This window comes from Mustela erminea, chromosome 1 (assembly GCF_009829155.1).
Source record: "Mustela erminea isolate mMusErm1 chromosome 1, mMusErm1.Pri, whole genome shotgun sequence".
Lineage (NCBI taxonomy): Eukaryota > Metazoa > Chordata > Mammalia > Carnivora > Mustelidae > Mustela > Mustela erminea.
The window spans coordinates 209324523-209346603 of NC_045614.1; the positions used below are offsets into that span (position 1 = coordinate 209324523).

Here is a 22081-nt window from a genome sequence, read left to right on the forward strand (position 1 = left end):
CAGGCTTCCTGGTGAGCCTGGAGCCCAGTGTGTCCTTGAGCTCAAGACCTGAGCCAAAGGCAGGCACGCACTTACCTGACTGAGCCACCCAGGTACCCAAAGGGATGAACATTTTTCAGGCAGAAGAGTTGAAAACTGAAACAAGATGGAACCAGAGAGGGAGACAAACCATAAGAGACTTAATCTTAGGAAACAAACTGAGGTCTGCTGGAAGGGAGCCGGAGGTGGGGGGAATGGAGAAGCTGGGTGACAGACATTGGGGAGGGTATGTGCTGTGGTGACTGCTGGGTACAGTTGTATAAGACTGATGATCACAGATCTGTACCCCCGAATCAAATAATACATTATGTGTTAATTTTAAAAATTTAAAAAGAGGTTAATTGTCAAGATGCACAGTTGTGGTTTGCATGAAAGTCGTTCCCCCTTGCAAAAACCTTTTTTGCTTATTAAGCTTATTTGAGAGAATATGCATTAAAGCTCATTGCACCGAAACTGAACATAGCATTGTCAAATCTACTAAAATTAAATTAAAAAAAAAAAATGAAATCCTGGGGAGGAAAACACTCATTGCAAGTTACACTTGACCATTTCTGAGTTCCATTTAAAAAAAATATTTATTTATTTATTTGACAGAGAAAGACACACAGAGAGAGGGAACACAAGCAGCGGGAGTGGGCGAGGGAGAAGCAGGCTTCCCGCTGAGTAGGGAGCCCAGTGTGGGCCTGGATCCCAGGATCCTGGGATCATGACCTGAGCCAAAGGTAGACGGTTCATGACTGAGCAACCCAGGCGCCCCCTGAGCCATTTTTAAATGTGTAAGCTCATTTAATATTTGCAGCTTTAAAGGTTGTAGAACTATATCGTAGCATAGTCTTCATGGGAAGGTTGGTAGAACCCCACAGAGGAGTTGGTGCTGTCTAGACGAGTATCTGTAGAAATAAACTCCGTTTTCTGACATTTTCCCCCCGGACATCTTTTTAGGGGAAACGTGGAGCATGAACTCAGGACCCAGAGCCAGCCAGGTGCCCCTTCCCCTAACATCTTTATTATGACATAATTTACACTACAAAATTCACCCTTTTAAATGTATAATTCACTGGTTTTTAGTGTGTTCACAGAGTTGTGCAATCATGGCCACTATCCAATTCTAGAACATTTTCCCCATCTCCAAAAGAATCCCATTTGATATCCAAAGTACATATCCTGGCATTCAGACTGAAAATTACCTCCTGTTTCCTTTAAGTAAAGCATAACACAGTAGAAAGTATTTTACTTTTATACAAAGCCTTGCCAGTATTCCCAGGTTACTCCCTGTAGCTTGGTCAACAAGTTTGGGTTCCATTTGGTCTGCTTGGTTTTCTTCTCTTTTGTTTGCCCCAGGATGAAGGTAGCTGACTGGTGTGGGTAGGAAGGGTGGTTTAGGAATGGCCCTTTTATGGTCAGAGTCATTCTTCGCCCTTGATGTTGGTTTGCAGGGCGCTAGCTGATATGAACAATGATGGACGAATGGATCAAGTCGAGTTTTCCATAGCTATGAAACTCATCAAACTCAAGCTGCAAGGGTATCAACTCCCTTCCTCACTTCCCCCTGTCATGAAACAGCAACCCGTTGCTATTTCTAGCACACCAGCCTTTGGTAAGTCTGAAATGGACTTGGTTCCTATATTTCATTGTAGACCTTAAAAATACTTTTTCTTCTTTTTCCCCTTTTCTCTTTGTAGCCTTGTGGTATTCTAGGAGGCAGTTCTGTCCGAAAAATGATGGTCCTGGTCCTGTGCAGGCAGATAATGCTGGAGGAGAAGACCATGTTTACATTTGAACCCTAGCATGTGTTAAAGAACAGAAGTTCACCTGAGTAGATTTGAAGTTGTAATTGGTTTTATTAAGCGGTTCCTGAAGGGGTAGCCACCTGTGGAGCCACTAGAGGGGAGCTCAGAGAGGTTGTCGGAAGTGGAAAGTTTTCCAGGAGGGAGGGTGGGGCAAGAAAGCTGTTAGCAAAAGAAAAGAAAGGAATGTACCTGGCTAGATCATTTTCCCTGGAGGGATAGGTGGGGGGGGGGTGAGTCTTATCAGGTCAATTACCTCATCTTCCTTTAGGGGATGAAGAGGGCGGATAGGACAGCTGACCTCACTGGTCCTGATCCGAAAATTCATGACTGACTGCCTAATGAGGCCGCGTTGCTGGGAGAGGTTGACTCTGCCATTAGTTTGGTATTAAGTCCCAGGTTTGGTGACTTGGTCTGAGTGACACCATTTGGTTCCTGTGGTTTTCTTTTTAACAGGTGCTAGTAAACAAAACGAAAGCAAAGGTTCAGCCTGTTGGGGCAAAACACATACACTTGCGGTCTACCGCTGCATTTTCTTTTCATTGCCCTTACGACATCTTTGACCCTTGACAATGCCACATGCTTCCTTTTGGCTTCATTTTCCCCAGCACACAAACAGCTCCTTTGGATAATGGTATCTAGCAATATATTTTTAAATTCATAGTATTGAGAAACTGGCCCCATTAAAGTCTTCCTTGGAACAAAGTAAGCAGGACGAAATAAACAGTATCTCAGCTAAAAACACAGCTCCATGAAAAGATACCTCTTAACCAGGTGTTTTTCTTAAAAACTAATCAGGAATTAATTGACTAAGATCACCAAGAGTTCTGATTTCTTCTGCTCTCACCCTAGACTTTAAAGATTACAGTAATCAGATCTAATATCTGATTCATGAGAAAGTTCTTAGACAGTTTTAACAAAACACAGAAGTTGTGGCTAGAGTTTCCCTTTCTTCCTCCTAATGCATCGGATGACAGGTGATCCGGTGAAGTAGGTTTGGAAGGGGGCAGTCCAAAGTAGCAGTGCAGGTTGTCTCTGATATAATTAAGGATAAGCTGAGATAAAGACATAACTGTGGTTTTACTGAATAGATTTACTCTTAAAAACAAACTGTGCATTGCCTTTGTTTTGGTGATGTTTAATCACAAGACTTGTGGTCATAAAGGGAAGGGTGCAGGTTTGGGGTCAGGCAAGGATCCAGGGATCCAAGAGAAGAAAAGAGAAACTCAGGAAATCACACAGGAGCAAAAGCTAGGAAGAGCGGAGGTGCAGGACGGCTTGTCCTCTCCACGTGACCAGGGCCCTGGTTGGCTTTGTCCATTGTGTGATTGCAGCCCTCAGCCCTTAGCCGGCCACCTTATTGAAGGACAGATGGTTCTGAATTCCCCGAAGGTCCTTATAGCCAACCTTTGGTCAGGACCTGTGGGTTAAAACAGCTAAAGGGTATTTGGTTTTCTTTTGGCTTCCCTTCCGGTGCTGCAAGAAGATACCTCAGGGGGGCAGAGAGTCGAATAACCTGAGGCATCCCATTTCCTCTTTTTCCCTCAAACCCAGGGGTCAGTGACTCTCCCTCTAACATTTAATATGTCTTCTCTTATTCCATTCTGCAGCAGGACTTTCAACTCTGGAGTCACTGCTGCTTTATTTCCATGAGGTTGCGGCCTCGCTTGCCCAAGGGGTTTACTGCCACTTAAGTAAGCTGCCCCTTCCTCCAAGGGAGCGTGGAATTTCTTTCTTTCTTTTTTTTTTTTTTTAAGATTTTATTTATTTATTTGACAGACAGAGATCACAAGTAGGCAGAGAGGCAGGCAGAGAGAGAGGAGGAAGCAGGCTCTCCGCGGAACAGAGAGCCCGATGCGGGGCTTGATCCCAGGACGCTGGGATCATGACCTGAGCCGAAAGCAGAGGCTTTAACCCACTGAGCCAGCCAGGCACCCCTGGAACCTGGAATTTCTGAGCCCCCATTCCCCATTCTGAGCTCCTGCCCGGGGCTCCTCCACTGCCTTTCCGCCCTTCCGCCCTCTCCTTTTCGTCACATCAGCATCCTCAGTAAATTATTTCCAAGAGGCAAATCACCAGGGAATGGCAGAACATGAGAGAAGTTAAAAGTACGTTGTGTCCTAACCAGGTTTTTGCTTAGCTTTGCTCAAAACACCTGACCTTTGCTAGTATTTCTAGTTCTACCTCTCAGCTTAACCCAGGATAATTTTTTTTTTTTTACACTACTTATGTGGCTATTCGAAAAGAAAATCATTTGTTACTAGGATCATTACTTTCTAGTTAATAGTAAAAATTATGTGGCCAGGCATTTCCTGGCCCTTTTACATATTATACCTTCAGGTATTGTATTTTATTTGGTCACAACAGTAACTGTAACTGCAGAAATTATTAGCCCTGTTACATGAATGAGAGAACCGAGGTCACACGAAGGTGAACAGTTGGCTTAAGACCACATTTCTAAAAAGGGAGGTGGAGCCTCTCTAGACACCGTTTATCAAAGGCTCTTGGTTTCCTTACCACCTTCTCTCTTCCCACGTTCATTCTCACCAAACCATAGGGGTGGCATGGAGCGGCACTGTCCACGCTTCATGGTCTGCAGGGGTGCTGAGGCACGGGTTAACACATGGAATTAAGGCTAGCTGTGGGTTGAGCAACTGTTTTGTTCACCTCTCCTGTTACGGAGAGAAAAAGGGGTTGTAGTGAGTGGTGCTGTGACTTGCCCAAGGGTAGCGAGCTGTATTGTAGGAAATTCTGTGAGTGTGCCGGGTATCTTCTTCTTTCAGTGGAGGAAGGAATAATTCCTTTTTGACGATATATTCAACAACTGTTTCCGGGGGAGTTTGTCTTTAGTTTAAATTTTTTTTTTTTTTTTTTTGCCAGATCCCATGGTTTTATTAGATTAAACCATCATTATTATTTTTATTATTATTTTTAGAGTGTAGAGGGGCAAAGGGAGAAAGAGAGAATCTTAACCAGGCCCCATGCCCTGTGTGGAGTCTCTTACAGGGAGTAACCCTGGGATCATAATCCGAGTCAAAAGAGTCTGGCTCCTGACCAAATGAGCCACTCAGGCACTGCAGATTAAACCATTACTTTTATTTATTTATTTATTTACTTATTTTAAAGATTTTATTTATTTATTTGACAGAGATCACAGGTAGGCAGAGAGGTAGGCAGAGAGAGAGGAGGAAACAGGCTCCCTGCTGAGCAGAGAGCTCTATGCGGGGCTCGATCCCAGGACCCCGGGGTCATGACCTGAGCCGAAGGCAGAGGCTTTAATGCACTCAGCCACCCAGGTGCCCCTAAACCATTATTTTTAAACCCCAACTGTGTGTCCTAGTTACTGGGAACAGGTTGGTAAGCAGGACATCATGGCTCCTGCTGCTGTGAAGCTTCTTGTTAAGTTGGGGAAAGTAAGCAAGTAGATGAACGGCTTCAGGGCAAGATAAGGGCAATCAGTTCTGTAAAACGGTAATATGATAGAGATACTGATGCGAGAAAGTGATCAGGCAGAATTCTCCTTGGAGAGATGACTTTGAGCTGACCTAGACAGGAGAGCCCTGTGAAGAACCAAGGCGAGAAACCTTCCAGGCAAATGGAACAGCAATTAACAGAGGTCCTAAGGCAAAAATGAAGTTGTATGTGCAGGAAGCAAAAACGAGAGCAAAGCAGTGCTGGCTGAGGTATTGGTAGGCCTTATGGGCAAGGAGGTAGGGCAAGAGCCAGATGGTTTAGGGCCTAATAAAACCACTAAGGAATCAGACTTGTTTTCTAGGGGCAGTGGAAAGCTACAGAGAGCTTCCAGGTAGGAGAGTAGACATTTAGAAAACATAATTTTCGTTATCCGAAGACTGGGTTGCGGGGGAACCAAAGTAGCATCAGGGAAATCAGGGAAAAAGGTTTTTGCTATGGGCAAGAGGGGATGATAGTGATAATCAGTATGGAAGTGATAATCAGTATGGGTAGTGATAATCAGTGTGGAAGGTAGAATAGGATTAGGCTCATTGTATCCTGTATTTTGGAGGAAAAGTATATCAGGCTTTGGTCTCATTAGGTTTGAGAGATTTAGTGGATTTCCAAGGAGGCAGGTGAATCCATGGGTCTGGATCTCAGAAGAGAGACCATCAGCTCTGGGAGAATTGGAATATGAGTGGCATTAAAAGCCCTGGGACCAGATGAAATATCTTAGAATGTGTAGTTAGAGCAGGCAGAAGACCTGGGACCAAGCCTCGGTGTGCTGTGACGTTTAAAGGTGTAGTCAAAGGGGAAGAAGCAAGAGGAGGTGGGTTGCCCAGTGGCCAGGAACATTTTTCAAGGAGGGAGCGGTCTATTATTTGAGTTGCTTCTGTGAGAATGAGGAAGAATGGGACAGAACAGTGATTGGATTTGGCAAGATGACCTGGAAAAGCGGTTTCTTTGGAGTGGTACAGACAAAAGCCTAGTGGGAGGCTTGGAAGAGGGGAGAGTTTGACTGTGAAGAGAGACAGCTGGAAGAGCCTGTCAGCCTTCCCAAGGCTGGTGTGTTCAGGATGGGAAGTGTCCCTGGATTTTTATTTTTATTTTTAATTTTTGTTTTTCCTAAAGGTTTTATTCATTTAGTTGACAGAGATAACAAGCAGGCAGAGAGGCAGGCAGGGACAGAGGAAGGGAGGAGGCAGGCTCCCTGCCAAGCAGAGAGCCTGATGCGCGGCTCCATCCCAGTCTCTGGGATCATGACCTGAGTCCAAGGCAGAGGCTTTAACCCACTGAGCCACTCAGGCGCCCTGCCCCTGGATTTTTAAAAGAGAGAGGGAAAACCCAGTGGTTGAAGAGAGGTGGGAAAATTTCAGGAATTAAGATTGATTGATTGATTGATTTTAAAAATTTTATTTATTTGACACAGAGAAATCACAAGTAGGCAGAAGTGGGGGGGGGGAGCAGGCTTCCCGCTGAGCGGAGTCCGATGTGGGACTCGATCCCAGGACCCTGAGGTCATGACCTGAGCCGAAGGCAGAGGCTTAACCCACTAAGCCACCCAAGGCACCCAGGAATTAAGATTTAGCACAGTCAAGAGAGATGGTATCCAAAACACAGCTTCTGGCAGATTTATTTCTTCAGAAATATTTATATTCATTCAGTAAAGGTTGTCAGTTGGCAAGAAGATGATGATCTTCATAGCAGCTACTTTTAAAAGCTGGCCCAACAGAGCTTCTACCTGTGACAAACCCCCACACTGTGGAGAAATGACTGGGGGTGGAATCAGTTGAGCAAGGCGGCGACGCAGACACTACAGGAGGAGAAGGTCCAGACCGACGTGGGGGTGGAGAACAGAGGCTGGAAATCCCAGGAAGCAAGGCGCACATAAAAATGAGTGACGGGCAGTATCAGGCAAGGTCAAATCCCACACAAAGTTATTATTAGAAAAAGGAGAATAAAGAGCCGACTTACGCCCCATGAACAGTGACGGCACCCCAGTAACCTGCAATTTCCAAAGCTAAAAAATACTAAGAAAATGACACAAGTCGTGGAAGACCAACACAGTCGGAATTTTAAAGCTGCGGAAATAAGGCGACAGAACTCAGGAAAGAAGCAGAGAGGGGGAAAAAAAGTCATTTCAGAAATGGAGACCAAACTAGAAGCAACTCCAGAGACACTATCGCAAGAGAAACCGAAGGTGAAGAGGACGATTTTAAGAATGAAAACAGATTGAACAAGAGATAATAAGAAGTTGAGGAAAAGTGACCTGTATTGAAGGCAAAGGAAATTAAATAAAGGGAGATGGAGTCCCTGAAGAAGAAGACCGAAGCAAGGGACGAGAACAAATGGCAAAGACTAGTTGAAGACAACTTCCTGGACATAAAGGATTTGAAACTGTGTTTGAAAGAGGATTTCACGTGCTTGAGAATATCAGCCTGGAGAAACCAACACTAAGATAAATTCTAGTAAAACAAAAAATTATTTGGGTATGTAGAAAAAGGAAGCACATGATTTATAAGGGAAAGAAAATTAGAATATCTTTAGACTTTTTCTCCAGCAGTGCTTTATCTCAGAAGGAAATGGTGACATAGTTAGGATTATCAAGGAACTACTAAGCCAAGAATTTTGTGTCCAGAAGAACCAGGCCACCCAATTTTCCAACTCTCTGGACACTAATTTACTATCTTATAATTAAACTCAATTCTGACGGTAACTGCTGGAGTTAGCGTCACATTCTGAGGACGGAAAGGCCCAGTCCCACAACGCTGCCCTCACTTCATGCTTGAGTCACAAGCGCTGGGTCCCCAGGGTACCCCTACTTCTCTCTGACTTGACTACAAAGTCCGAGGCTCCCACACACCTTGCTTCCCCTTTCTGTAATTTGCTAGAACAACTCACAAAACTCAGGGAAGTATTTACTTAGGTGTTGTGTCCCACTGACCATGCTGTGGTCTTGCCGATGACCAGCCCTTGGCCTGTATCTGTTTAGGGACCCTGCCACCAGTCTTCTTATCCAAATACAAAAAGACACTCTTATCACTCCAGAAATTCCAGGGGTCGTAGAAGCTCCTGTGTCAGGAACCAGGGGCAAAGACCAAATGTTGTAACAAAAGATGTTCCTATCAGTCAGGAAATCACAAGGGTTGTAGGAGCTCTGCCAGGAACAGGAATCAGGAACCCGGTTGGGGAGGGGGTGGACAAAGACCAGATATATATTTCTTATTATGTCACAGTACCAGAAGTTCAGACAGAGAAACAAAAAAGGAAGGAAGCATTTATTTAATTCTATGATTTCTTCAGTCTGGTTAGAATGCTCTGTAAAGAGTAATTTCCCTGTCCAGTGTTTTGTCTCTCTGAGGTTCAGTGTGTAAAGGAAAGGCAGGATCGAGGTTTGATTTCTTTTCCTCTTTTATTTTTTTCTTTTCCTCCTTTATTAATACCAGTTTTCAGCATAAATTTATTACCTATGATGGCCAATTAGAATTTTTTGTTTGTTTTTATGTATCATTATGAATTCATAAATTTAATTCTCTTTGGTGGTTTTCGTTCTATTAGTTAAAATTCTTACGATCCTCAACCTTGGCCCGTAGGTCCCTCTTTAAGTTGGGTCTTGTGCCCTTACGATGTGATCCTTGACGTAATTTTTGGTATTCTCCAAAGTGATTAATCTGACTTTATATGTATGTATATATATATAAATTTTTTTTTCTGTTGTAAATGGAGCTATATTACAACTGGAAAGTGATTTGCTTCTTCGAACACTCTTGGATTAATTGTCACTGAATGTGGACAAGGGATTCTGTGTGAATTTTGTTGGGGTTTTTCCTCCCTAGGAATAGGAGGTATCGCCAGCATGCCGCCACTCACAGCTGTCGCTCCAGTGCCAATGGGATCCATTCCAGTTGTGGGAATGTCTCCACCTCTAGTATCTTCTGTTCCTACAGCAGCAGTGCCTCCCCTGGCCAACGGGGCTCCCCCTGTCATACAGCCTCTGCCCGCATTTGCTCATCCTGGTATGTGACCTGCTCAGTCCACAGGCTGAATTTTTACGTGCGTTTTACTCTTCTGTCTTGCTGAATCTTCTGTCTTCACTTTCTGATTCTCTTTGAGTGGCATTTTGTTCCGGAGGAAACTATCTTCCTTCTTCAAACTTGGTTTCTCATTTTTTCCGACATACTAAGCGGGCTGTGCGAGGCCAAAGAGAAGTGCAGGAGAGTGAAATGCCGGCTGGTACTGTATGGGCAAAGGTGAACTTGACAGCTAAAAACCAAGAGCGTAATTCCCTTTCCAGGGCTTGACAGGAGCAAGTGAGATTTGAGCAGTAATTGAACATTTTCTATTTCCATGTGTCAGTTACTACTTTTCTCCAGCTGCTAGGAATTGCTGATAAACAGCCCATTCCCTTAGGAGTTGGATTATGTTTGGGGAGAAGAAGGAACATTGTATATTCCTTTTTTTTTTTTTTTTTTTCCTTTGAAGGGGCACAGTGAATCAGGTGGAAGGGAGAAGGACATTGATTAAATGGCTAGATGCATTAAGGATGGAGTAGTACCCTCTCGCTTCATTGAAGGAAAGGATTAGAAAGTTCCTGGTGTAACTAGTTTCACTTTGAGACTTAACTGGAAGGCTTTTCCCTTTAGTGAAAAGAAAGCATAAACTGTAGATGTGGTCTACAAATCTTAGTAAACTCATATCCGGTGGGGGAAGAATTTTTTTCAAAGATTTTATTTATTTGTTTGAGAGAAAGCAGGGGAGGAGCAGAGCGAGAGGCACAAGCAGATTCCGTGCTGACTGTTGAGCCCGATTTGGGGCTCCGTCCCATGACCCTGAGATCATGACCGGAACCCAAACCAAGAGTCACATGCTTAACTAACTGAGCCATCCAGGTGTCCCTGGGGGAAGGTTTTGTTTTGTTTTGTTTTGTTTTTTTGTTTTTGTTTTTGTTTTTTTTTAAGTACTTCGGCTGTGTCTGCCTAATTCGGTAGTGAGGATGCCCTGGGTTTTAGCTATGGGTGATGATTGTATTTGAATCATCATTTCTCTGCCCAGCTATGTGGGTTTATTACATCTGTCAGGATCTGTCTTTGATTTAATAGCCAAAGAATCTAAATATGCCACCGTTTTTTGTTTTGGTTTTAAGATTTTCTTGTCCCACGTAGTTCCCCTCTCATTTGTGACCATGTCTGCAGGTAGAATGACAGCTGAGAAAATTGTGGGCAGTTGCTTTTCCATTAGTATCTGTGAATCCACACGCTCTGTCTCCCTTCTTTTGTGGCTGGTGGTACATGTTGCAGCATTAGTGGGTGGAGGAGGATGAGGCTGCGGCTCAGCGTTTGTCCCTGGGACACCGCTAACCGGGCTGAATTAGAATCAGACATGAAAGCTGGCCCTCCCTAGCATCCCCATGGTGTCAGGCCAGCACTGCAAGGCTCTGACATTTTGGCTCTGCTCATCTGGAACTTCCACTCCATTAGCACAAGTAAAGAAAATGCCATATCCTATGTATTTAAGCTGCTGTTTCTTAAGCTGTCGGGATAGATCCCATAAAATGTGATGGGAAACCTTTAACAGAGAGTTAAATCCATGGATTGTAAACAGTTCTACTTAGTAAGGTGATTTTCAGCAGAAATGAGCAAATGTGGAAAATTTTTTGGCAAGGGGCAGGGAGCGAGGGGGGAATAACTCTTTTGGAGTCCTGGCTGATAAGGGAAGAATAATTTTTGCCTCATATTTGGTGACTGTGTATTCTCATTTTCTTTCATTAGTAGGGAAATGTTTCTTTTCTTCATAGGATTAAAATTTTCAGCATTTATTTATTTTTACAGCAGCCACATTGCCAAAGAGCTCTTCCTTTAGTAGATCTGGTCCCGGGTCACAGTTAAACACTAAATTACAGAAGGCACAGTCATTCGATGTGGCTAGGTAAGTGTGCTTGTTTAATATCTTCTATTTTGTAGGATGCCAGTAATTAGTTCTGGATAATGTTGCCAGGTTTTATCACATACATGTTACAGAGATGATAAAGAACATGACATTTCTTCGAAAAGCTTTGGGTGTTATTTTTTTAGCAAGGAAAACAAATAGGTACCAGTTTTACTGATGTTTAAACATATTGAAATCGAACTCCAGGCAGGAGGGGAAAATAACTATTTTGTATTAATCATTTAAGAGCTTATGTATAAAATTTTTTAGATGAAGATTAGAGCCACCGTTTGCCTTATTTTTAAATATATCTCAGATAATCTCATGGAATCTGTGTGGTTTGTTACTGAAACCTTATTTTAAACCACCTTTTGTGAAATGAATTAATTCAGATTAGTGGACAGTTGTTACTAATCAAATACGTGGCGCAATTTTGGGAAAGCTGGTATGACCTTACTGCTTATATTTTGACCGATCTTGGTTTCATATGATCTTTCTTATTTTTATTTCCTTTTACCTCTTAATTTCCCCCTTGCATACTGTGGCACTAGGATGAAAAGTTAAGTCTCTCTGTAAGCCGTCTGAGAACTATGGCAGTTAAAAGGGACGTAAATGAAGATGTTTCCGTCTTGTCTTGTTTTAGTCCTCCTTCGAAATCTTTCCGAATTAATCCAAGTCATTCTCCCACTTTAAGGAGAAGAGTGTGTAGAACGTAGTTGAACAATGTATAACCCTTTATAAAATGATTTAAAGGAAATGCATACACTGAAAAGCACCATGCAGAATGCTTATTTATGCACACTATAGCTCTCGAAATGCTCACTGTCTTCCCTAAAAGCTGACTCCATTCTTCTATGTTGTAGATAAGGAGGAAGCCCAGAGACATTAGTTATTTGTCCAGAATAGCCCAACTCTGAAGTGGCAGAGCCAGGAGTTGAACTGAGTTCTTTCTGATGTTAAGGCCTGATTTCCTAACCATGGAAGTTTGCTCTGGGAGCTTGGTTTAATGGTGGTGTACTGGCATTTGTTTTATTTTTTTTTTGTTTGTTTTTTTTTTGTTTTTTTGTACTGGCATTTGTGTTCCACTCAGTTAAGGTTGTACTCCTAAGATTCCAGAACATCATTGAGTGTCTGTGTGCTAAACACCTTATTAATCCCACTCAGCCCCCACGACCTTCTACAGTTAGATACTGTCTCAGAATTGTGAATGAGGAAGAAAACCCCGAGAGGTTAAAATCCTCACTGATGGTTTACATGTTACCACAAGGCAGAGCTGAGATGTATCCTAACACTGAATTCCTTCTTTCTTAGTCTCTCTCCGTTACTGTGGTGAAGTTTGGGGTTTTCTGTGTCTCTTCCATGAGAGATTTTCAGATCTGCCTTAAAATTGATTTGTGACACAAGAATGAATAAATAATCAGTATCAGCAAACATTAATGCTATTAAGACAACTGCTGTTGGGGATTTTTCGGGTAGTCACCTTTTTAATAATTTAAATTTCCAGCAGATTTTTAGAATGTGGCATCTAGTTTTTGGTTACCTGTTAATGAGGTGTTCAGTGCATTTAAATTTTCAGGAAAGTCTCAGCAGAAAACTTGGACTTGATAAGTATAATCTGGGGCAGCTTCTGTGTGCAACACCCTGTATTTCTGGGGTGCAGGGGAGAGATAATTAGCTTTTGACAAGTAGGCAAGCGTTGGAATCAGCAAAATATTAGTTAGTTTAAAATGAGAGAGGTGTTGTGGAGTTACTCACAGCAGAATCGATCTTGGTAAGTGTTTTTTATTAAGAAATGTGTAAGAATTGAAAAAGTGGATATAATTAGATACTTTTCAAGTGTTCGGGAGTTGTTTACTATGAAGTGTGTATTACAAATATGAGTGCATAGATGACATATATAAATGATGACTAAGAGGTTTAGTTTTTTAAAAATTTTGCTTTTTATATATGAGAAATAGATATTTTTGTTGAAATCAAAGGAAATTGCAAATGGGACATTAGTTAATAATCTGCCCTGGAAATGGAATGCCATCTTTTACTGAGAGCTTAGCCATTGTGTTTAAAGTGTCCAGCTTAGACACAGGCTCTGGCAAGCCGTAGGTGATAGTTGTGTGGAACTACTCTGAGACCTGATCACTAAGGAGGTGTAGACCCCACTGACTGCTGGTAGCTGTTTCCGTGGCTCAGCAGGGAAAGGTCAGCCCTGGATTGCAGGCCAGAAAGCAAAGCTCCTTCCATTACTGCCCCCTGACTTGCCATGACCCTGGGCCTGTTCTGTTCACTCTCCCTTTGTGGGAATTGAAACTCCTCAGAATGAAATGGTTCCCCTTCATTACGAAGTTAATGTATTTTGCTCAATAGAAAGTTATAAATATTAAAGAATGAATAGCTTTTTTTTTTTTTTAAGATTTTATTTATTTAACAGAGAGAAAGAGATCACAAGTAGGCAGAGAGAGAGGGGAAAGCAGGCTCCCTGCTGAGCAGAGAAACCTATGTGGGGCTTGATTGTAGGACCCTGAGATCACGATCTGAGCTTAAGACAGCAGCTTAACCTTAACACTGAGCCACCCAGCTGCCTGGAATGAATACCGTTGGAGGAAGTTAATCTGTTTGCGATCAGCATTGCTTTTTAAGCCAAAAGAGAACTGTTCTAGAAGTTTGGAAAAGCCTGGGCACTAGTGTATCACTTCATTGACAAGGAGATTTTTCTGTATTTTGTAGAACCTTTCACTTATGACTGGTATCAATAACTTGGAGCTGTCACTTGGCCTGCTGTGTTTACCCTCGATCTTTGGGGGGGAAAAAAAGCATATCTATTTTGAGAGAACTGTTTCTAACCTTAAAATACAGAAATACTCATTACAGAAAATCCAGAAGTCGTGATGAGAAAGTGAATAAAATGGTAAAGCTCTTTTCTAGGGAAGTTCTTCGCTCACTGGTGTTCCGGAATGTCAGTATGTTCCTCACTGTTCATCCTCTTTGCACACAGTGTCCCCCCCGCGGCGGAGTGGGCTGTCCCGCAGTCGTCCAGACTGAAATACAGACAGTTATTCAATAGTCATGACAAGACTATGAGTGGACACTTAACAGGTATTTACAAATGAGAATGAATTTAGTGAAATGTGATTTTGATTCCAAATGCAGATTGCTTCCAGATGTTGGACCATAGATAGTCTCCAAATGCCTTTCTCTATTTGCTTTTGTTCCGAAACAGGGTTTTCATTGTCCTTCTTGTCGTGAGTTCTCATCTACTGATAACGCCACAGTTAACTTTCTTCTCCAGTGCCTCAGGCTTTGAGCTGGGTGCTTCTTGGTAAATGGAATATACACCCAGGGTCCTGCTGCACAGTGGACACCACTAGCATGCAAATCAGAGTGCTAGCGCAGAAACACTGCTGTAAGCGCACACTGGTTCAGGTTCTGAAGTCCTGCTTTGTACATGAACTTGAACCTGCCTGCTCAAAGAGCCCGTGTTTAAGGCAGTTTGCAGGCTGAAAGTAATTGGTAAGGGAGTTTTGAACCTGCCTCTGCTACTATCTAGCTTGGAGGTCAGTTTACTTACTTAGATCTTATTTCTTGTACAAGAGGTCAGAGTTAGGTTATATGAACTCTGTGGATTTAAGGGAAAAAAAAAAAGATTTGGTTATCTATATCACTTGAAAGGATTTTACGATACTATCCAGAGGTGTTTCTAATGAGGGCTGCTAAACGATCCAGAATTGTAAAAAGTGTAATTTTAATAAGGAGAATAGATACCTCTGATCTGAACATTGAGAAGGGACGAATTGTAATTGCCCTTTAACAAATACAGAAGGAAGAAGGAAGAGTGAATTTTCCTGCAGTGGAGCAAGGTATTTTAAATATCTGAATTTTACTATCTCTTTTTTTTGTGCTATCTCTTACAATTATAATTTTTACTTCCAAAAGAAAAGTTCATCTGTTAAAAAATATCAGGGTTGGGTGAGATTTGGGAGGGTCTCATCTAATCGTGAGCCTAACCCCTAATAGAAGGATCTCAACAGTCTTCTCAAGTAAGTATATATTTATATCCAAGGGGGGCAACTTGTAATTATACACAAATTTTCTAAATGCCACGCTCACTCTGTTAAAACATAGCTGTCATTTTTGCGCATACTGTGGGAAACCAGTCCTGCTTATACAGGCACTGAAGGAATATTCAGTAGTACAGTTTTGTTTTGTTTTTAAGATTTTATTTATTTATTTGACAGAGAGAGAGAGAAATCACAAGCAGGTAGGCAGAGACACAGGGGGAAGCAGGCTCCCCACCAAGCAGAGAGTCTGATGTGGGGCTCAATCCCAGGACCCTGGGATCATGACCTGAGCCAAAGGCAGAGGCTTAACCCACTGAGCCACCCGGGTGCCCCCAGTAGTATATTTTTAAGTATAATTCTACATGGTCTGTTTCACACTAGTGCTTTGTACAGACCCAAAACTATGTTGTCAGTGAATCTGAGAACAATTCTTCTAAGCATAGTTGGTGTTTGCTGTGAATTAATTAAAAGAATATTCCGATGTGACATCGATGCAGCAGTCCTCTTTCTTTGGTAGGATCTTCGTTTTATGAATGAAATGCAGTGTCTTCTTCCCAGAGATAATGATGCAGGGTCTTAATATTTAGAACTTTTAATATGTGAGGTAGACAGTAAAATTTGATATATACCCGAATGAGCAGATTTTGTTCATGTTTATCTGCGTATTTAACTCTCTGAGCTTGTGATACGAGCTCGTCCGCTGTGGGAAGTGACGCTAATCTAGCAGCGGCATATTTGACCCCACTGATTACTTGGGTTCGTTTAGCTGATACACCTGTTGTGGGGGGGTCCCCCCTTCGTTCCTTATCAACTCGATGTGTTTGCTGTAACATGCTATTAAGAGAGACAATTTTAAAAAACAGAGCCCGTTCTTTAATCAAGATAATGTAATGTAATGCAGCTATGGAATTCCGACAATCCTCTCCATGTAAGCCTCTCAGAGAGGGATTTTATTAGTCTTGCATTCTGAAACAATGAATATGCTATTTAGTTATTCATATATTAATCACAGAGGCTGAAGTGTTAGGTGTTTGAGATAAAGCATTAACTCTAATCATTTCTGTCTTTCTGTGCTTGCTTTCCCGCACGAACCTGGGTGCCCACAGTACAAGCCGTACTTATGAACTGGGGATTTCTGTTTCTCCCCATGTTTCCCTAGAAGCCAGTACCCCCAACTGATACCCCTTTACGGATGTGGGCTTCCACAGGATAGTTTTCCGTTCGAGAGTTCAGTTTTATGCTATTCTGTTAGGCTCGGAGGCCGTGCTGGCCATCTCTTCTGTTGTTTCACAGTCTTGTCTTAAGACGTACGGAGTCAAGTATTAGAATTGCAGAAGACAGCGGGGTCTTCTAGTGTGGTAGTTAACAAACTTCTTCTATAGAGAACAAAACCATAAGCATATCAGGCTTACATTTTGTCTGCCACAGCTACTCAGCTGTGCCATTGTAGTATAAAAGGAGCCAGGGTCACGCTCCAGTGAATGGGCAGGAAAACGTCATTTACCAAAACAGATTGGGGGGTGGGGCGCCTGGGTGGCTCAGTGGGTTAAAGCCTCTGCCTTGGGCTTGGGTCATGATCCCAGGGGTCCTGGGATCAAGCCCTGCATCGGGCTCTCTGCTCAGCAGGGAGCCTGCTTCCTCCCCTCTCTCTCTCTCCCTGCCTCTCTGCCTACTTGTGATCTCTGTCAAATAAATAAATTAAAAAAAAAAAAAAACAGATGGGGGACCAGATACGGCCTGTGGGCCGTGGCTGTCTACCAGATAGCTGCAGATCGTTCCCTGTACTTAACAGAGGAAGAACCTTAACTCTGAGAGAGTGAAAGTACCTTTGTTAGTGTCATACACCACTGGGGAGCCGGAATAGTCGGGACTGGAATCCAGGTCTCCTGCTGCCCATCCAGGGCCCAGGACAAGGTCTTTTTGTTTGTTTATTATTACACTTTTTATTGTTTATTGGTAGTAGGTCAAATACTCTCTTCCTTGTATGCAGTTCTGAAGTGGAGAGAATTGTTACAAGTATCAATTAAAGCATTTACCAAAGGTTTGCTAATTCTGCTTTAATGTTCCAGCATGCCAAGTATATTAGCGACTAAACAAAATGATCAGTGTACTTTCCTCATTCTAGTGTACCATGGAACTTCTAGAGCTGTCACATTAAAGAGAATTGCTTCTCAGAGACTCCCAGTACACAGACGCCGACACACGTGCAAGCACACACACACACACACACACACACTCGGCCAACAGGAATGTGTATATGTGTGTGCCAAAACCTAGAAGGTTTGCTCTTCATAATAGCCTCAAACTGAAAACTATCTGAATGCCCATCAACAGAATGGATACATAGATTGTTACATGTTCACAAAATGATAAACCGCACAGCACTTAGGGTTCATGTCCTACAATTACATACAGTATGTGGAATCAAATAAGCTAGACATAACAAGTGCTCTTTGAAGTTGGGCTACACTTGGTTGGGGGGATGATTAGAAGGGAGCTGGAGCTGGGGTTCCTGCATGGCTCCGCTCGTTTAGCTGGTGAGATAGAACCCTGCACTGGCTCCGCACTGGGCATGGAGCCTGTCTAAGATTGTCTCTCTCCCATGCCCCTTCTACCCTGCACCTCCCCTTCTCTAAAAAAAAGAAAGGGAGCTGGTTAGGGTTTCTGGGGTACTGTTTCATAGTCTAGGTATGATTTACTTGACCATTTGCAGTTTGGAAAATTTAAGCTGTATACCTGTACACGTGTAAAAATACACATGTATATGTTTATGTGTGCTTTTCTCGCCATATTTTATATGTCAGTCAAGGTTAAATTTTGTCTCTAATACTAACTGCCATTAATTGAGCATTTTTTATGTGTGACCACTCTCTTAAGCTTCATGTTATAGTTCCTTATTTGATGGAGCACAGACTCATAAATCTGGAACGGACATCTGAAATGAGAAAACTAGGTCCAACGAATGAGGAAACTGCCTGCCCGAATCTCGTGGCAAGTTCTTGGGCACTTCCTGTGCTGACACATTGGGGGTGATTCACCGAGGTCCCTAACTGCTACTGCTTGCTTTGCAAAAACACATCCACTTTTATGTTCTTTTGATGAGGTGCCATTTGAAAAATGAAATAGCTAAAAGCAACAACTTACACTTGGCAGTCTTCCCAACAAAATGGTGACAGCTCTCCATTCCTTCGTCCGTCAGTCATCCTGGGGCCACAGCTTGAGAGTCAGTGATGGATAGAAGACATATTTGTCTCCCTCCAGCACTGGTTTATTTCAACACTCAAAATTTCCCACTGCAGACTTTATCTGATATCTAAGCCCAGTTTCATGCCAGAGGTGAAGATATTTACAAGTGCTTTAAGAAACGAGAGGTGATTCGAAGAGCAGAGTTGGAATTCCAGGCATTTTTTATTGCTAACATAAGAAATGATTGTGATATTAGCCATTTGTGCAGCCTTGAGCAAGACCCCCTTTCTTTTCTTTTCTTTTCTTTTTTTTTAAAGTCTGTAACAAAACAGTTACAAGAATTGTCCTCTCTTAAGTCCTTCCCTGGTAAGACTCTCTCAGTCTTCTCCCATAGTGGTCCTGTGGAGACAAAGATGCTGAGTTTAGAGACAATAAGTTTCAGTTTTGTAAATAAAAGCCTGATACAAACGGAGATGATAATATGGATGAAAGGGCAGGTTCCATTTTGAAACTTTGATCTTTTACATACTCTTTTTTCATTAAGCATCCATTTAACAGAAATTTATCAAGTCGATGCTGGATTTTGCGGTATGCGTTTTTGGGTTTTTTTTCCCCCTCTTTTCATTGGGGCTTAAATTTTCTTGTGAAAAAGCCCCTTGGGAAAAAAAAAAAAAAAAAAAAGCCCCTTGGGTACTAGCAAATACCGTTTAAAGCACTGTGATTGCATGAGATTGCATAGTGCTTTACGTGCACAACATTGGGCTTCCTGGACAGTGATGATTTGCTGATTCATCTTTATATTTTTTCCCGGTTTCTGTTTAGGTCCCCAAGCAAGAACTATTCTTATGCAATCAAGTTTGCCACAGGCTCAGCTGGCTTCAATATGGTAAGGAATGACAGGTTCCTTGGTTCGTATGAAGTGGCTCAAATTGGTATGGTTTTATGGGTCTTTAGATTAATACCCATATTTATGGGGGGGGTATAGGAATTATGCTTAATTTTCCAGTCATCTGTGACTATTACCTCTTTTACTCTTCCCCCTTTTTGATTTTGAAAGATACAGAAGCAGAGAGATTAATGAATTCTCTAGAACTCATAACACAGTTTAAAGTAAGTCTCAACTTGTGATCGGTCCTGGTTCCCCCCTCTTTGTTCCTGATTATTTTAAGCCAGATCTCAGTAATTATATTTCATTTTCATCTGCAGATATTTTAGCTTGTATTTCCAAAAGAGATAGGGATTTTTTTCAAGAAGACTAGGATACCAGTAGTCCACCAAAATTTTTAATAGTAATTCTTATCATTAAGTTAATCAGATACTGACAAGATTTGTTAGACTGGCTCCTAATTTTTTGTTGTTGACTTTTTCAAATCAGATTCTTGTTCAAATTAATCTGTATTTTCCTTCAGTTGGTTGACACATCTTTTAAGTGTTCTGTAAACTCCTCCTTTTTCTCTAATCCCCCTGAAAAAGAAAAACCTAGATTGTTTATCCTGTAGTTTCTTCTAGTCTATCTTTTGGTGGTTGGCATCATTTATTCCTGTGTTTCCTGGAGATTGGTAATCGGATCTAGAGCAGATTTTCTCCTCTTCAACATGACGGACCCTTTGGGCCTGATAATTTTTTGTTGTGGGGGGCTGTCCCGTGTATTGTTGTGAGGGGCTGTTCCGTGTATTGCAGGCTCTTCAGTAGCATCTTTGGCCTCCACCTGTTAGATGCCAGGAACATGACCCCCACCCCCATTTCGACAATCCGGGATGTCTCCATGTGTTGACAAATGCCCCTTGGGGGACAAAATCATCCCACTCGTGAGAACCACTCCTCAGATTCAAGTTCGATTTTTTTTTTTTTTTTTTTGGCAAGACTATATCAGAGATATTACAGTGTACTTTCATCAGAAGGCACATAAATGTCTATTTCGCAATGACTTCTTTTTCTTTCAGAGAGAGAGGAAGGAAAGGAGGGTGAGGGGGGTACAGAGGGAGAGAGGAAATTTTAAGCAGGCTCCCTACGCAGCACAGAGCCCAGTGTGCAGCTCGATCTTACAACCCTGAGATCATGACCTAAGCTGAAATCAGTAGTGAGATGCTTAACTGACTGAGCCACCCAGGTGCCCCTGTTTTGTAAGGATTTTTAATAGGCTTTGATTACTTTAAGTGATTTGAGGTTCATGATTTTGCTATAGGGTCCATTGATACGGTTGCTCCATAAATCAGCCCCTTCACCCATCCTGGTCCCTTCCGCTCTGTATTAAGGGGTCTTCCTTTGAAATAGAAAATAATAATAGACCAGGTAATAAATATGTTAATATTATTACCAGTTACATATTTATAAATATAAAGTTATATTTATCTATAATATTTATATTATAAATACTAGTTAATACGACACATCCAGATCTCTCTAAGTCTGAGTATGTACCAGAATCCTAGGACCCTCTGAAATGTAACCTTGAGAGTTAACACTTATGGAGGCTGATTGGTAGTTCATTAGGTGTTCTCATGATGCTGGAGTATATTGGAATGCTTAAGTATCTCATTTACAAGCTGCCCTCTTTGGAAAAAATACTTGAGTCTTCTCCTACTAGAATGTTATTATATTCCCTTTCTATACAATAAAAAGATGTTTTAATGAAGTGTTTACAGCCATTATTTAGGCAAGAATGGAGGGGGGGGGATCCCACCTTCCTTCTAATTGTATTTGCCGGGGAGTGGCTGTAGCGGGCCGGGAAAGAGGAGAAGATGAGGAAGAGCAGGCAGGAGTGCGGCATCTGGAAATCCAAAGCTCGAGGGACAGAAAGGAGATCATCGGTTGCCAGGGTCCGTGCGCAAGGCAAAGGGCTAAGAAATGCAGAAGTTTGCCTGGTGATGGAACTGTTCTGTATATTGGGATACACAACGGAATCAGTCAAAACTTTCGGAACTGTACTCTAGAAAGGGCAAATGTCACTGCACGGCTGTTACACCTTATAACAAAAACTGAAAAATGCCACCCAAGGAAATTTCAGATTCAGAGGAATTTCCTGATTTAGGTTATCAGCAAAGCCAGGCTCCCAGTGTCGTATCTGAACGGTTGGCATGCTGGTGGACATCTTGGTTGTCTTACATCCTCTTTTGGCGCCCAAAAGTGATTAAAGTAAAATCCTGTTCTTAGATCCGCTGGAAAAATCTGTTTACTCTTACTAGCTACTAGGGCAAGCTGATTATGAAGAATGGTAGTCATTGAATCTTGTGACTGAGGAGCAGCAAACATCTGACTCTGGGCTGAAAGCTCTGAAGATCCTCCCTTTGAGGTCTAGATCAGCCATTGGCCAGCTAATCTAAAGGAGTAGAACTTGGCCTGCACCTGTGTTTGTAAATGAAGTTTTATACCCATTTATTTATGTATCTGTGGCTGCCTTCCTGCCACAGGGGCAGAATTTAGTGTGAATAGAGACCACATCTTGTGAAGCTTTGATGTTTACTCTCTTGACCCACTAGTTTGCCGAGCATAGTGTTTAAAGACACATAGAATGTGAGTATGATACATTTTAAATGGGCTGGCAAGGCTTGAGAAGAGGATAATTATAATCCTAGTTAACATTTGCTGAGTGCTGGACACCATCCCAACGATTTGGATTGTCTCATTTTATCTTTGCAG

The 22081-nt window shown here is 42.1% G+C and overlaps 1 protein-coding gene across 9 annotated transcripts in view; it reads left to right on the forward strand.

The window, feature by feature from the left end:
- Nucleotides 1–22081, forward strand: part of ITSN1 (intersectin 1) — a 216731-nt gene that overhangs the window by 83985 nt on the left and 110665 nt on the right. For 6 of the 9 annotated variants that reach the window (XR_004288351.1, XM_032354042.1, XM_032354053.1 and 3 more), the window contains exons 5-9: nt 1476–1636; nt 9116–9295; nt 11108–11204; nt 14194–14294; nt 19265–19328. Coding sequence is in view for 8 of the 9 variants with exons in the window: in XM_032354042.1 (XP_032209933.1) it covers nt 1476–1636; nt 9116–9295; nt 11108–11204; nt 14194–14294; nt 19265–19328 (603 nt within the window). In the remaining variant the exon portion in view is untranslated. Of the gene's footprint in view, nt 1–1475; nt 1637–2130; nt 2191–9115; nt 9296–11107; nt 11205–12556; nt 12976–14193; nt 14295–19264; nt 19329–22081 lie in introns of those variants that run through there. The other 3 variants (XM_032354072.1, XM_032354065.1, XM_032354082.1) reach the window with 3 other exon arrangements.